The sequence below is a fragment of the Lontra canadensis genome, unplaced genomic scaffold, assembly GCF_010015895.1.
Source record: "Lontra canadensis isolate GAN:19392208 unplaced genomic scaffold, GSC_riverotter_1.0 scaffold33, whole genome shotgun sequence".
Taxonomy (NCBI): Eukaryota; Metazoa; Chordata; class Mammalia; order Carnivora; family Mustelidae; genus Lontra; species Lontra canadensis.
The window spans coordinates 704,801-721,905 of record NW_022631027.1 but is presented as its reverse complement, the minus strand read 5'-3'; the positions used below and the strand labels follow the sequence as shown (position 1 = coordinate 721,905).

General features: G+C 35.8%; 1 protein-coding gene across 1 annotated transcript in view; it reads right to left on the bottom strand.

The window, feature by feature from the left end:
• Positions 1–40: 40 nt before the first annotated feature.
• Positions 41–17,105, bottom strand: part of CLCA4 (chloride channel accessory 4) — a 42,250-nt gene continuing 25,185 nt past the window's right edge. Inside the window, 2 exon segments of the mRNA XM_032867267.1 lie at positions 41–161; positions 15,576–15,720. Of these exon segments, the coding sequence (XP_032723158.1) occupies positions 41–161; positions 15,576–15,720 (266 nt within the window).

Sequence of the window (17,105 nt, the reverse complement as noted above, 5' to 3'; positions counted from 1 at the left end):
ACAGTTGAGGTCTTAAGTTCTCATTGAGCTGAGTAATTCTTTAGATTGTGTAGTTGTCATCCTCATCATGGTGGTTAGTAATGGTCATCGTCATCACCATCAAGAGATTGTCCAGTCCTGGGATCTTTTCATAGAAAAGCACTTTATGGAAGGATGAGGCACTAAAATAAAAAGCACAAGGAAAGAGCAGATGAAACAAGTGTGTTTAAAAACAAAACAAAACAAAACAAAAAGCAAATGAAGGAACTGGATTGGGAGTGGCAATGAATTAGGGTCAAAGACTTTCTTTAGGTGGGAGTAATACAAGCATAGTCATCAGGGACAACTATGGATCAAGAAGAAAATGTTTTCTTTTTTGATTACCTTTTGTGATAACTACTTGTGTATTTCAGGTTTCAAATAGCATTAAATACCATAAGTCTTATATTACTTGAAAAAAAACTTAATATGCTTTAAAATTTTTTAAAAGATTTTTATATTTTTATTTAAGAGAGAGAGTGAACATGAATGGGTGGGGGACAGATAGGCAGAGGGAGAAGCAGACTCCCCCTGAGCAGGGAGCCCGACATAGGGTTCAATCTCAGGACCCTGACATCATGACCTAAGCTGTGGGAAGACACTTAACCATCTGAGCCACCCAGGTGAAACTTAAAATGCTTTGATTAAGTTTTCTTTTTTGGACTGAACACAAATCTGCCAATGTCCCTTAGCTTAAAATAGTTCTACACATAGCCTTGTGAGCTGGCTTTAGAGTCAGATGAATCTAAAGCTAACCCTTGCCTTGGTCACTAACAGTCACATGATTCTTAATAACAGGTGTATGGCTCTTTGGAAAGGACTTCATACAAGACTTCTGGCACTCAATGAGCACTCACTAAATATTACCCATTATTATTAAACATTATATATTATATTATGAATACAAAGCTTGTTATAATTTTTTCCTATTCTATATTTTCATTGGCTTCTTTTGTAAAATTTTAAATATAGTCTTCCAGTGTTTAACTGGGGAATAGTCTCTGAACCTACTGCAAAAAGACTAGATCAGGAATTGTCAAAATCGAAACTGTGAGCTCATTGTAATGTTCTTTGGCCATCTCCAACTATTGATGATTTTCTTTGCTTTTAGTCCCACTTAGGTATGGTCTCACACATTAAATATTAAATTATCCACATTAAGCTCCTTCCTTTTGTCCTCATTTGAATCACTTATATAAACTGTATTGCATTTGTTTTTATTAGTATACATAGAATACCTCCCCTACCTCCCAATATACATTTCCTCATTGGAGGAAAGAGAAAGATTTATTATTTAGTTGGTTTAACCCCTCTCATTCTAAATTCTCTAAACTATAAAATGCAGACAGTAATAGCTCTCTGGAAGGAATGTTTTGAGGGTAAATGAAATAACATGTGTGAAAGCTCTTATGTGTACAGGTGCTAGTATAAAATAGGCCCTCAATTAATATTCCTTTATTTTCATTGTCCCTATAAATTAATATAAAAAAATACTTACATGAGTGCTTCCTTGTGCCAGGCTTAGTGCTCTGCTCTTTAAAGGCTACAAAATGAGTAAAACACAAGCAGTATGTCCAGAAAAATTGCAGACTCATTGGCATGAATTGGATTCGAATGAAAAAGACTGAAATATAAGGTAGTAAAGTTCAATAAGAGGGATACAGATACAGTGCTAGGGAGCCAGAAGTTGGGGAATAGATTTTATACAATGAAGGGAAATCAGAAAAGTCTTTAGGGAATATCATTCTTCAGGAAACTAAGGCATGGAGAAGTTTATTAGTTTTCTCTAGATCACGCTTCCAGGAAGGAACAAATTTGGAATTTGAACTCAGGTCATCCAGTTTCAGAATCTATGTTTTTAAATTATATATATGACTTTTACTCCTTCTTAAAAAGGTAAGTCAGTGAATGTTAACCTTGAAAATTATTCTGAAAGTAGTTTTGTTTCTATTATACTCTAGAGATTGACAGTAGAAGATTCAAGAGAATGTGAATTGCTATGATTAATTTGTATGAATCAATAGAATTTTTATCTTGTTTTAATTTTAGATTAAATAATAGAATTTTCTTTTGGCTGTTTGTCATGAAAACTTAGAGTTACTAATTCAGAGATTTTTGAACTATCCTAACCCATATAACCACTCCTGCTCCAGTACAGTCATTCTTAGATGTCACAGTTAATCCCTATAGAGATTATGCTGGAATTAATGAACTATTACACAAATTTGAAATAGAAGAATACAGTCAATTTGCAGCTTAATTTCTGTGTAGGTATTCCCTTAGAATTTTCTTTTTTAGTTCCTCTTTTTCTTTCCTCCTTCTTCCATGTCATCACTTTTGGATCATCATTCTATTTGCTACTGATATTAATGCTCAGCATTTATGAATATTCTCTTCATTCTTTTAACTTATTAATCTGTTTGTTCATTTACTCATTCATTCATTTATTCAACAAACTCAATCAACATTTGCTATGTGTCATGTGCTCTGCTAGGCAGAGGTATATAAGATTGAGTTATGATCCATATTATCTTCAAGATGTTTCTGATCTAGTGGACCTTCTGGGCACTGTAATTATTTTTATTAATTTTTTTCATTGCTCTTCCTACAACATTGAACATTATTTTAATTCAGAGAATACTCTGATTATTATGCAATTTATTATTGTGATTTTTGTATTTAACATTATCATAAATCAACTTTGTTAACTCCTATATTGCTATAGCATATCCTGAAGGGTGATTTGATATCCATTTACCCTTTCCTCCTTGCTAATAGAACTTTAGTTTTGTTCAGATATCTTCACCTCTCATGTGACTGACATAAAGGTAACTCCTATCTCAATCTCAAGGGTAAATTCAGGGTGATCTAAATCCATGGTTCTCAAGTGTGGTTTACAGACCCCTAAATGTCTCCAAGACCCTGTCAGAGGATCTGAATGTTCAAACTTTTGATAATGATAGTAACAAGTTATTGCTACTTTACAATGTGTTCGCATTTAATGGTGATGCAAAACATATAGAGGATAAAACTGTTGGGACCTTAGCACAAATATAAACAGTGAGATTAAACTATACTTATACTCATTTGAGTTCTTCACTGCCAAACACTTGCAGCATAAAACAATGACCTGGTGGCTCAGTTGATTAGACATCTGACTCCTGATTTCAGCTTGGGTCATGATCTTGGGGTCATGGGGCTACATGTTCAGTGGGAAGTCTGCTTGGGATTCTCTCTCTCCCTCTTCTTCTTCTTTCCCTCCCTCCACAAAATTAAAATAAATAAAAATAAAACAATGTCTGTTTTCCTTAAGAACAGAATTGATGAAGCAGTAAAAAGTAACTTTATTAAAATCTCTAATCCTGAATACACATCTTTTTTATATTCGTTGTGATGAAATAACACTTTTGCTGCATAGCAAAGTATGATATTTGTACTTGAGAAAAAACACCTGGGTGAAAGGTACGTGCTGAACTAATCATTTTCGCAAGAACCATTTTTACTTGAAAAAAACAAAACTGATGAACTATGGTTTTTCAGACTTAGATATTTTGCAGACTGTTTTAAAAAAATGTCATCATGGAGGAAGATAACCAACCAATAGCATTTGTTGCCAATGATAAAGTTTAAGCTTTTAAAAATTAGAATTTTAGAAACCTTGTGTTATAGCAAATTTGACCACTTTTCTATACTTAAGGACTTATCTGATGAATTTGGTGGTGGTATTAATTAATGTGAGTTTTTGGTGCTGAATAACAAAATATATTGACGTTTGGAAGATTTGTATCTCTCACTGAACCAATATTTTTCAAATTACCAATGTGTGGTATTAAAAAATTATTCAGAGCTAATGCCATTCAAAATATAAGATATACCAGTTGATATTTATTTAGCAGAGAATCAATTTCTTGCTTTGTGATATGATTTCTAAATCAGTGGATGTTTAAAAAATACTTATTTCTAAAATTTCAGTAAAACCAGTATCACTTAAAATTTAATTACCAGTTAACCAATATTTTGTTTTAGTGCTATCTTTTCATTAAATACTCAAAAAGATTAATAAATAGTAAATAGTTTCTAAGAAGCCACACTTGGCTTGCATTTTAATCATTCATTCCTTAAAAGCCAGGAAAAAATTTGTTGTTGTTGTTGTTATATTTGTGGATATACTTATGGATGACATGAGGAGAAGTTTTAAAAAGTTTAAAAGAAGTTTAAAAAATTTGAAAGAAGATGATAACCAAGGGAAGGACACAGTATTGAACCACTGAATCATTTCTTCATAGTCATTTGTCAGGAATCGATATTTGCTACTTCCTTGAAATGAAATTATTTGGGTAGTTTGAAGTGTATACATAAACACATATTAAATACATACAGTAAAATATAGGCATGATGGGTTAGGAAGACAATTTATGGTATAGAAAATAAGCATCTTGAAAGTTAAATATTTTGTAAAGCATTGTGATTAAACTACTTTTGGAGAAATTTAGTTAAGTTTGCCACTTGACTTGGGAATATTTTAGAGTTTTATAGGCAGCCAGGAGACTAGTGTTTGAAATCTATATATACAACTAGTTTACTCTGTACATATTGTTTCAACTTCTATAGCCTGTATTTCCTCATTTATAGCATAAATTAACATTTACCTCTAAGAGTTTCCATGGAAATTGAATGAGATCATATACTACATACAATTCAAATAGGAAGCATTATTTTTTAGGATATTCAGTGGGGTTCCCAATAACATCAGTCTATTCCATACAGTGGGTGTAAGAAATCAGGGATAGCTCTTGATTAATGAAGAGACCTCACTGTTGAGAGGCCATGTGGTCTGAGTAGTTTTTGACATAGTAGTGATATATTTGTGCTGGAACACAGTTATTTTCTGATATCTACTCAATAATTTAATTATCCATGCATAACAGATATTTTACTTGAGTTTAAGGCCCAAAGTGTCAGCCATAGAGCAAATTTTCTCTGTAAAGTCAATTGTTCTGTATACAAATAAATCGTACAGAAGCAGTCTTCCTTGTGGTGAACCTTACTGGGCTCAAGACTGTCAGACAGTTCCCTTGCCATTTTTTTCTCCTCTAATAGTTTAGAAGTTATATGCTCTATTTCTATTTTTTTTTCTAGAAATTTTAACATGAATGTTTGTCTTAAACTCTAAAGTTACTGAAATTATCTTTTGTTCCAATTAAACAAGGACCTTAGAAAACTTGAATTTCAATCCCCACTTCCAATTTATATTATCATTTTCATATATCTTAATTGTATATATTCAAAACCACAAGACTTTATTTTTATTTATAAATAATCAGTAATTGTTTATGTTTACTCACATTTTGGCTAACTTTGCTCTTCATTTCTTTTTGTCTCTCAGATCTTCTAACTAGGGTTATTTCCTTACCCCAAGACATGTTCTTAGTAATGATCTTTCTCTCAATTCTTATTTCCCTGAAATATCCTTACTTTTTACTCATTCTTAAAAGTATGCTTCCTGTGTATAGAATTCCAGCTTGACAATTCTGTCTGCTTAATGAAAACAAATGTTCAACTTACATTGGCTTCCATTGTTGCTGTTGAGAAGTCATCTGTCAGTCTAATTGTTGTTTTTGAGAGCCTTCTATTATCTCTCTCTTCAGTGTTCTGCCACTGTCACTGTGATGTGATTAGGATTAGACTTTTTAAAATTATTTTGCCTGGGATTTTTAGAGTTGAGGTCTTCAGTATTTCAATTGGCTCTTTAATCAGTTCTGTACTTTTAGCATTCATTATTTTTTTCCATCTTATTTCTGCTTCATCTCCCTCTACTCCCCTTCTGGAGGGACCTAAATGTGTTTTAGCATTACTCACTCTATCTTCTATGTCTTTTAACTTCTCAAAATCCCCATTCTTTTGTCTTCCTGAGCTGCTCACCTGGATATTTTCTTCTAATTTAACTTCCAGGCCAAAAATGTTGGTTGTTGTTTGAAACTGTTAGATCTGTTCATTGAAGTTTTATAAAATTTTATTACAATTAAAAAATTATTTATAGGCTTACTCTGGTACTTAAAAAAAAATGTGCTTGTGGGGCACCTGGGTGGCTCAGTTGGTTAAGCATTTGCCTTTGGCTCAGGTCATGATCCTGGGGTCCTGGAATTGAGCTCTGCATTGGGCTCCTTGCTCAGAGGGGAGTCTGCTGCTTTTTCTCTCTCTCCCCATCCTCATGCGCTCTCTCAAATAAATAAATAAAATCTTTGAAAAAAAATCTGATTGCTTTTGATCATGTGTTTTAAGTCTCCCTTTTATTTCTTTAAACTTAAAAAAAAATTTAAACATTCTTAGTCTTTATTCTGTGTCTACTAATTCTAATAGTTATGTATAAATGTACTTATATTTATATATCTACAAATGTGTGTGCTAAAGTTTTTCTTAAAGTATAGTTGACATGCAATATTGCATTAGTTTCAGGAGTAAAACATGATAATTTAACATTTATATGCATTATAAGCATTACTAGATTCTTACCAGTTACTATAAATGTAGTTACTATCACCATAAAAAGTTATTACAATATTATTAACTATATTTTCTATGTTGTAATTTTCATCTCTGTGAATTATTTATTTTAAAACTGGAAGTTTGTACTTCTTAATCACCTTTACCTATTTTGTTCATTCTTCTACCTGTCCTCCCTCTGGGAACCACTAGTCTGTTCCCTGTATTTCTGAATCTTTTTGGGTTTTTGTTTGTTCATTTGTTTTGGTTTTGATTCCACAATTACTGAAATCATATGGTATTTGTCTTATTCTGACTTATTTCATTTAGTATAATACCTTGTAGGTCCATCCCATGTTGTTGTAAATGGTAGGATATTATAGAACATTATTTTTAATGACTGAATAACATTTCATTGTATGTATGTGTATATGTGTGTGCACGTGTGTGTGTGTATCACATCTTCTTTATCCATTCATCTATCAATGGACATTTAGGTTGCTTCCATATTTTGGCTACTGTAAATGATGCTACAACAAATATAGGAGTGCATATATCTTTTAAAATTAGAGTTTTTGTTTTCTTTGCATGGATACGTAGAAGTGGAATTACTGGATCATATGGTATTTCTATTTTTATTTTTCTAGGAATCTCTACAATTTTCCACAGTGATTGCACTAATTTACATTCCCACCAACAGTGCACTAAAGTACCCTACTCTCAACATCCTCCCCATCCACTTGTTACTTATTGTCTTTTGATTCTAGTCATTCTGACAAGTGTAAGATCACATCTCATTGTGGTTTTGATTTGCATTTCCCTGATTAATGCTGTTGAGCATTTTTGTGTGTCTGTTGGTCATTTGCATGTTTTCTTTGGAAAAATGTCTATTGGGTCCTCTACTCATTTTTTAAGTAAGATTGTTTATCTTTTTGGTGTTGAGTTGTATATATTCTTTGTATATTTTGGATGTGAACCTCTTATTGGATATATCATTTGCATTTATCTTCTCCCATTCAGTCAGTTTCCTTTTTGTGTTGTTGATAATCTCCTCGCTGTGCAAAAAACTTTTTATTCTGATGTCATCCCAATAGTTTACTTTTGTTTTTGATTCCCTTGCCTGAGGAAACATGGCTAGAAAAGTGTTGCTAAGGTCAATATCAAAGAAATTACTGCCTGTGTGTTTTTCTAGAAGTTTTATGACTTTAGCTCTCACAGTTGTTAAGTCCTTAATCTATTTTGAGTTTATTTTTAATGTGTGGTGTAAGAGAGTAGTTTAGCCTCATTCTTTTGCATGTAGCTGTCTGTCCAGTTTCCTCAACACTGTTATTGAAGAGATGGTCTTCTTCCCACTGTATATTCTTACCTCTTTTGTCAGAGATTGATTGACCATATAAACATGGGTTTATTTCTGGACTCTTTATTCTCTTCTATTGATCCATGTCTCTATTTTTGTGCCATAGTATTTTGATTACTATAGTCTTGTAGTTTAGTTTGAAATCTGGGATTGTGATACCTCCAGCTTCATTCTTCTTTCTCAAGATTGCTTTAGCTAATCAGGGTCTTTTGTGGTTTCATGCAAATTTTGGGATTATTTGTTCTAGTTCTATGAAAAATATTATTGGAATTGTAATAGGGATGACATTGAATCTGTACACCAGTTTGGTTATATGGACATTTTGACACTATTGATCCTTCTAATCCATGAGCAGGGTATATCTTTCCATGTATTGGCGTTGTCTTCAATTTCTTTTATTAATGTTTTATAGTTTACAAAGTACAGGTTTTTTACTTTCCTGGCTAAATTTATTCTTATTTTTTGATGCAGTTGGAAATGGAATTGTTTTCTTACCTTTCTGTTACTTTTTTAAAAAAAGATTTTATTTATTTATTTGACAGAGAGAGTGAGAGAGCACAAGCAGGGGGAGGGACAGGGGGAGAGAGAGAAGCAGACTCCCCACTGAGTGGGGAGATGGATGTGGTGCTCCATTCCAGGATCCTGAGATCATGACTGGAGCTGAAAGCAGATGCTTAACCAACTGAGCCATCCAGGTAGCCCTCTACTAGTTTATTATTAACATTTAGGAACACAAAAGATTTCTGTATATTAATTTTGTATCCTGTAAGTTTACTGTATTTGTTTATTAGTACTAATAGTACCACTTTTTGGTGGAGTCTTTTTTTTGGTGGAGTCTTTAGGGTTTTCTACATATAAAATCATATTTTCTGCAAATAATGACAGTTTTACTTCTTCCTTGCCAATCTGAATGCCTTTTATTTCTTTTTCTTCCCTGCTGTGGCTAGGACTTCCAGTATTATGTTGAATAAAATTGGAGAGTGGTCATCTTTGTTTTGTTCCTGATCTTGGAGGAAAATCTTTCAGCTTTTCACCATTGAGCATGTTGTTAGTTGTGGGTTTATTTATGAAGGCTTTGTTATGTTGAGGTATGTTTCCTCTACACACACTTTGTCAAGAGTTTTTATAATGTATAGAGGTTGAATTTTGTCAAGGGCTTTCTCTGTATCTATTGAGATGCTCATATTATTTTTCTCCTTCAAATGACAGAAGCTGAAGTTTGCCTCTTGGGAATGGGGAGGAATGGGAAAAGATATAGGTAGGATATTATAGAACATAAATATTTATAATAATCCTCCTTGACCTGATTTTATGTCCTTATACAGGAGAAGATACAGAGAATAACGAGTTCATTCTTCCCTTGTCTCATTCAGTAGTTAATTTCTGAGGATTTATTATGAGCCAGGTCCAGTTGTAGTTCATGATGTGAGCAAAACCAGCAGGTCATTGTTCTTATGGAACTTATATTCCATTGGGGATGATTAACAATAAACATTCTAATGTTTCACTAACATTAAAATATATCAGCTAGTGTTAAAAGCTATACAGAGAAATTTATAATGAAAGATGATGGTTAAATTAAGATTAGGTTGACAGAGAAGGCCTAGGTATAGAGATATTTAAACAGAGATGTGAAAAGAAGGAGTCAACAATGAAAAATCAATTTTTTCAAAAGAACGAAAGTCACTTCTGAATTTGAATTCAGGCAGTGGGGTGGAGCAGTGTTGCAATTTTTGTAGAAGTACAGGAAGAGTGACAGGCGGACCGCAGAGTAAGGAGGGACTGCATTTCTCAAGTGTGAAATCAGTTTTTAGTTGCTTTTGAATGAGCCTGGCCTTGATATCTTTAAAATAGATTTAAAGGACTAAAGTAAAGCCCTGAACAAGTGTAAACATGGTTACAGAAGGGATTAGTATTGGAGGATTAGGCAGAAGTAAATTCACATAAAATTTGAATCAAACTAAATAGAGGCTGAAGGCTAGATGGAAGATTACTTAGGAGGAAATGTTAAACTAAAATTTGTTATTGCAGTAACAATAAGGATATAGTTCAAGATAGTTTTTCCTCATTAGTTGGGTGACTCAATATTCCTATTTAAGCATATAATGTTGTCTTCCTATGGTTTAAGCCCATACAATAAGGTAGCAACTGGTTTCTTTTAATGGTATTTTTGTTAGCTCTGGGATGGATTCATTACAACTGGTAGTCTGGAGAAGACAAATTCTATGCTTTCTTTCTTTTTTTTTTTTTTTTTGAAAGAGAGAAAGAGAGAGTGAGCATGCATGGGGGTTGTGGGGAGGGGCAAAGGGAGAGGGAGAGAGAGAATCCTAAGCAGGCTGCATCCTAAGCAGGCTCAGCACAGAGCCCAATGCAGGGCTCAATCTCAGGACCCTGAGATCGTGACCTGAGCTGATATCAAGAGTTCAATGTTTAACCAACTGGGCTGCACAGATGCCCCTATGCTTTTATTTATTGAGCATGGTGATAGTCATTGGGGATATAATGGTGATAAGAGACTGTCTTCTGCCCTCAAGAAGCTCACCTTCTGGAGGGGAAATAAGGACAAGTAAATTGTCAATTAACACACAGAGGGTTAAATGTTATGCCAAGGGTGAGGATAAGGTGATGTGAGGGAACTGAACCCAATCAGAAGGGGGATTAGAGAAGTTGGGGACTGCTTCTAGGGGAGTGACACCAGGCCTAAGACCCGAAGTATGGCCATGAGTTATCCTTGTGACTGTAGGATGTGGAATTGGAGAGGTGGTAGAGAGGGGACTTTCCAGGAGAATGAAAAGCACTTCACAGCCTGGGGTTGATAGATACTGCAATATATAGAGAAAGGGTGGATCGAGGCCAGTATATACAATGTAAGAAAGTGTGAGACCTGAGATGGGACTGGTGAGCTGAAGGTGGAACATGGAAGGCATTCAGTCATATCATTGGGCTTGAACTTCACACCAAGAACAAAGGAGAGTGACAGGATCATATTTATACTTTAGAAAGACTCTGATAGTAGGGCGAAGAATGGTTGGAAACAGGGCCACATTGCTAGCACATATGTCTTGTGTTAATTAGAAAAAAAACTTGTATGAATTATAAAAATGTGCTCTCTCTTGGCAGATAAATGATCAAATAGTGTTCTCTCAACTTGATCTTGGGAGCTGAGTTTGGGCTGTATTTTGTCCTTTTCTTCCTTACTACCAGCATGACTCAATGCTTTTGGGACGTACAAAACAGAAAAGGGTTATATAGGAATCCAGGTTACAGCTGCTGGGGGAATGAACTAAGGGATAAAGACAGGTGGACAGCTTTTTGAGATATTCAGAATTGACGGGAATTGGTGACAGATTGCATATGAAAGGTAATAAAAGGGAATGGGAAAGTTTCTGTATTTGTATGTGCATTTGTATATTTAGCACTTTACCCTTCTCTTTCTCCTCTTTTATTCCTTCTCCTGAGGACATAGTTTTGTTCTCCAGAGAGCTCACAATATAGTTAAGGGAGCTAAAGGAGGGCTTCTGTCAGTTAAGTAACCAAGTAAATATATTTGGGAGTTAGAATACTGTATGAAGAGTGGAGAGTGGGACACAAAAGAAGTGGTCCATTCTCTTTGAGTGATTATAAATAGACATAGTCTCTGCCTTCATGGTTTTGAGGCTTTATTGTGAAAGCAGTTCAGGAGCTAGTATAGTCTTTCTCTGATTACTTTGGGGGCAGTGTGGTAGATGTGTTGTGGGTAGACTGAAGACAGAGAGATCAGGTAGGGACCATCTTTATCCAGGAGATGATGATGGGTGCTGAACTGAGGCCACCTCACTGAAGGTGATGCAGAGAGAGATTAAAGTTAAGGAGAGGTCACTGATAAGACTCATTGACTAATTGGATATAAAGTGTGAGGAAACTGGAGGATCGGGGATGGTTTCCTGGTCTCTGATATGAATGACTGGGCAGTAAGATATTTTTCTCTCTTGAGAAAAGAAATTTAGAAGGAGGTGTGAGTGAAGAAAATAAACTGTTTTTTTTTTAAAGTTTTCTTTTCTTTTTTTTTTTAAATTTTTTTATTTATTTATTTGACAGAGAGCAATCACAAGTAGGCAGAGAGGCAGGCAGAGAGAGTGAGAGGGAAGCAGGCTCCCCGCTGAGCAGAGAGCCCGATGCGGGACTCGATCCCAGGACCCTGAGATCATGACCTGAGCCGAAGGCAGCGGCTTAACCCACTGAGCCACCCAGGCGCCCTAAACTCTGTTTTATAGAATTATTTTGTTTCCTGACCAAAAGTGATAAATTTATATCCAAATAATTCCCTAAACTACCCACATTCTTCAGGTTGGCTCAAAATTGTGTGTGTGTGTGTGTGTGTGTGTGTGTGTGTGTGTTTATGTGTGTTTGTTTGTGATGTTCATGGTGATGGGACAGAGAGTGGAGGAGGAACAGGAAACTCAGAGGGGTTTTTTCAATAGTACTCTGCCCTGACATTAGGCTCTCTGGAATCTGGAAAACAATGATTTCCTCTGTGAAGTAAGCTGGCTGATTAAGTTTCTAAATCCATTTGAGACAGCATGCCTATTTAGAGAAAAGCAAAAGATTTTCATAGTTGTTAGTTTCAAGCTTAGCCAGAGCTTCAAATTATGAAATAAGTGATGGCTCTAGGTTCATGTCATCATTTGAAAAGGTATTTTATTAGAATGTTATTATAGGTGCTTAGGCTTTAAGATAACTTCCTGGTTAATGGAACAATATAAAGTTATTTACAAAGAATACTTATTTTTTCATATGACAGCTTTAAAGGTAGGATTACCATGTAAGGATATAGAGACTGTGCTTTGTGAAACTCCAGAAGTACCATTCATGTAAGGTATGATTTGAATGGATCCCTTTAGTGTTGTGTATGTGGTGGTCCTAGATAAGGTTTAGGATTCTATGGAAACAGAAACAGAAACTGAGGGAAATGAGACCAATCCAAAAGAAGGACCCATGCTGGGCACCAGAAGTAAAGGGCTGACTAGAGATGAAGACAAAGACTTGCCAAGAAGTCCAGCATGGAAAATGACTAGACCTTTACCTACAGAAGGAAAAATAGATGGGGAGGTAAACACAAGTGTTTGGGGCTTTTGTTTGTTTGTTTGTTTGTTTACAAGGGGGAATAAAGTGGAAAGGTAGTAGGAGTTTAGTGTCCAGGGAATTGTTCTATGTATCAGTTGGTTTGTCACCATAAATTTGTTTAGCAATATTGTTGAATGTGGTCAATTATTGTGAAATCCATTTATTGAGCAGTATTAACTCATTGGGATATAAACATGAAAAAAATGATGTATTCCAGTAGCTATACTGAGCTGTGCTCTACTGAGGTCCCCTATCTTTTTGGGTAGCAAATTCTCTTACTGACATCATAACCCAGTTCTATTAGTATTGTCAGTTTTGGTTTTCATACAGTCCTAGTTTTATGGTTAAGACCCAAATCCTGTTGATATTAAAACTTGTGTCTTTTATTTGAGCTGTAGCTCTTTTCTTTCTCTTCCTCTAACTCAGACTTGTCTTTAGTGACTTGAAATAGTGAGAGAAAGGGGTATATGACTTCAGTCTCAATTAGCTGTGTCTCCCTTTTCCTAGGTACATTCTACTTGAGTCTTGGGGAGGAGGAATAGGAGAGACTAGTGTCTTGAGCCTGTCCTGCTGTTGTGTGGTTTCAGGTGTCACTCAGGGTAGTGGGTGCTCAAAAGCTAGTCTCTAGCAGGTTCTTAGGTGGGTTGTGTAAGGCTCTTCTCACTATGCAATTTTTTGGCATGGGAGATCCCAAGTAAATTAAACCCAGTCATCTTCTACAATTCCCCTCAGTCAGTAAGAAACTACATTCTTGGGCGCCTGGGTGGCTCAGTTGGTTGGGCAACTGCCTTCGGCTCAAGTCATGAACCTGGAGTCCCGGGATCAAGTCCCACATCAGACTTCCTGCTTGGCGGGAGTCTGATTCTCCCTCTGACTCTCCCCCATCTTGTGCTTTCTCTCTCTCTCTCAAGTAAAGAAATAAAATTAAAAAAAAAAAAAAAGAAACTACATTCTTTAATGTACCAAACATGCATGAAATCCTTTGTGCATGAAGATAATTCCATTGGAAGACCTCTCTTTTCTACCTTCTCTTTCTTGCCCATTTCTTTAGTCTTAGCAACATCTAGAGATCTGCTCATCCAGTGGTTCAGCAGTATTGGTATGAGAGGATTACCATCTCTTAATTTATGTGGCTTCCTGAGATTTACCACTAACAAACCAACCCCCTTTTCTCTCTCCTAGTTCTCTTCTTATACTATGGAATGGTTAGGATAGTGGGGTTGGTGAGTGGTGATAGCATAGCTTGGCTGACCCAATCTTTCTCCCTTACTGCAAGGAGATGTGGCTGGCTATATTCTAAGCTTGAAATCTGTGATACATAGATTACCTCATTCTTGGAATCTGGGGATACTTTTTGTTCTCATATTTGGGGCTTCATAATTGATTTCAGGAAAATGGAATCAGGGTGAATACTAAATTTTATCCTGTTTTAATAGCAAAGGTCCCAGACTGAGCACAGAAACAAGAGTGCTCTTGGGAAATCTGAATATGAATGGAGGATCAGATATGTGAATGGGTGAGGATTTTATTTGTGACGGACTTGATGAGTCTCATTCGGTAACTTAATGATGCTTCAGATCACTTTGAAAACACGTAATTATTTGTATCTTGTGATTTGCCTAATATTGGGCTTTTCTGCTAGACTGTAACCTCTGTGAGGACTGAAAGTATCTTTTTCATTCACCACTTTACCATAGCACCTACTGCAGAATAATGGCAAATAGTAGGAGCCTAATTGACTGACTAACTGACTGACTGACTGTTGGACAGGTGGCTCTCAGTGCTAGGATCCCTGAGTTTGGGATACAGCAATACAAACCTTCTTAACATAAAGCTGCCATAAATTGGGCACTAACTATGTACAGGAATGGGGCCGATCACCTCCCATTTTCTAATGGGATTCATGCAGCTCTTGGAGGTGGGTACTAATATCTGATTTTTCATAAAAGAGAAAACTAAGGCTTAACCATAGTCCAATTCTATACAAAAGTCTGTCTCCAAAGACTTAAACTTTTTTTCTATCAGTTTACATATATGAAACTTAAAATATCAAATATTTCTATAGTACTTATAATAAAATATAGCAGTTCCTTGTTCCACAAATCAAAACTCTCTTAACCACATACTGCCTCTTTCAATTTCTATTCCTTCTCTAGGCTGTATTTCACAGTCAAGAATCTTGAAAGGATTATGTATACATTCCTTCCCTGTTTACTTGTTCTGTATTCACTCCACATGTGGAGTGAGTAATTAACCAGGTCACAGGAGCTCAGAGCATCCTGCTTGCTGTCTCTTAAGTTATTTATTTTAATATTTAATTCATTTAATTTAGTCATATATTTATAATTATTTTGTAGTTATGTATATATTTGTTATTTGTAACTAATTTATTATTAGTCTAGGGGAGGTTCCACACATCTCCATATAAGGAAATTCCTTGCTGTTCCACAGTTGTCACTGTTACATTCTTCATATTTGATGTGGGCTTTCTGAGGCAATTTTGGAGAAACTACATTACATTTCCTAGAAACTATGTGATTTGGGGTGAAAGTTGGTCAAAAGGGACATTCACTTGAAATTTGGAAGGCAGAAGTAAAGCAGCAGCCATCCATACTTGTCTGAAGGTGAGGCAGTAAGAGGCAGTAAGAAGGAGATGGGCTGGCATCCTCCAAGTCTTCTTCCTGAATCCTGGCCTTGTAGACTGTAGTGATGCCAGGACCACCACAAGACGCTCAGCAGCAAATCCCCAGAGGTGGTGGCTATGCAGAGACAACAGTTTTATATGAGACTCATTCACAGTCCTACTCCAGTTCTTGGTCTTGCTGAGCTTCCAGCTTCTAATACCAAAAACCAACTCCAGTGCTTCAGGGAAGCTTGGCAGTAACTTTTTTTTTTCTGGATCCTCCAACTTCTTTCCTCAGTTCTTTACTTCCTCAGTTTGACTCCTTTAATAAATTTCCTACTTTGTAATATTCATAGTGGATCTGTTTCCCTGATGGAACTCTAATACCATTATTGTTTCAGTTTTCTATTACTGTGGACCAACTATCTCAAAGCTTAGTGGCTTAAAACAACCATTTTACTATTTTCATGTTTCTCTGGGTTGACTGGACTAAGCTAGGTGGCTCTTCTGCTGGTCTTAACTTGGAGTTTGGTGACTATGGATGGAATTGTGTAGAGGTTTGACTCATAGCACTGAACCATTTGAAAACTCAGTGGCTTAAAACAACATCCATTTTATTTTCTCCATGTCTTTTTGTTGACTGGGTTTAAAAGGGAGTTTCCTTTGTTGGTCATGCTTCTAGTCTGGTGATTACAGATTGAACCGTCTTGCGGTTAGACCAGGAAGTAGGGATTTTGGCCTCTTCTTTCTCCATATAGTCTCAGAACCTCTTCAGTGGTCTCTTCATCACCATAGCTGAAGTTTGTATGTGGGAAGCTCAGGGTTCCCAGGAACACACAAGCGGAAGCTTTTATCATTTCTGCTATATTCTGTTAGTTAAAGCAAGTCACTGAGACAACCAAGATTCAAAGTAGGAGGTAACTACCTAAGCCCATGTTGTGGTATGATAAGAATAAGAATAAGAATAAGAATAAGAATAAGAATAAGAATAAGAATAGGAGATAATAACAATGGTGATAATAGGAATTGTGGATCTTTAGAAACCATTTTTATGATTAGGTACAAACTTTTCTGTTTGGCCTACAGTAGGCCTGGCTCACTTCACTGTTACTTTGAGCTGTGCTCTTCCTAGACCCATTTTATGCTGGTGTCACAGTACATGTTCATCAGGCACTGTGTTTGGGTCCCACCATTTATACATGCTTTATTAGATCATTCTGGCCTGAAACACTGGTCACCACAAATAGTATGAATAAGTGCATCAGAAGGTATTTCTCTCAGTCCCAGTTGAGCAGCTATGATTGTGAATGTATACCACCCCTCAGTATTTACCTTGTGACACTGCCCACTGCCTGCCTCTAGGGGCAGCAGCCAGTTGGGTGGCTCCCGGTGTGAATCTTTTTTTCCATTCAGGAATCCTACAGTTACTTGATTCTCTGAGGTTGGTATAGAGGTTTTCCTTCTCCATGTAGGGCTATCTCTTTTCATTTACTAGGAAAATTTAGATTTATTTTCTGTAGT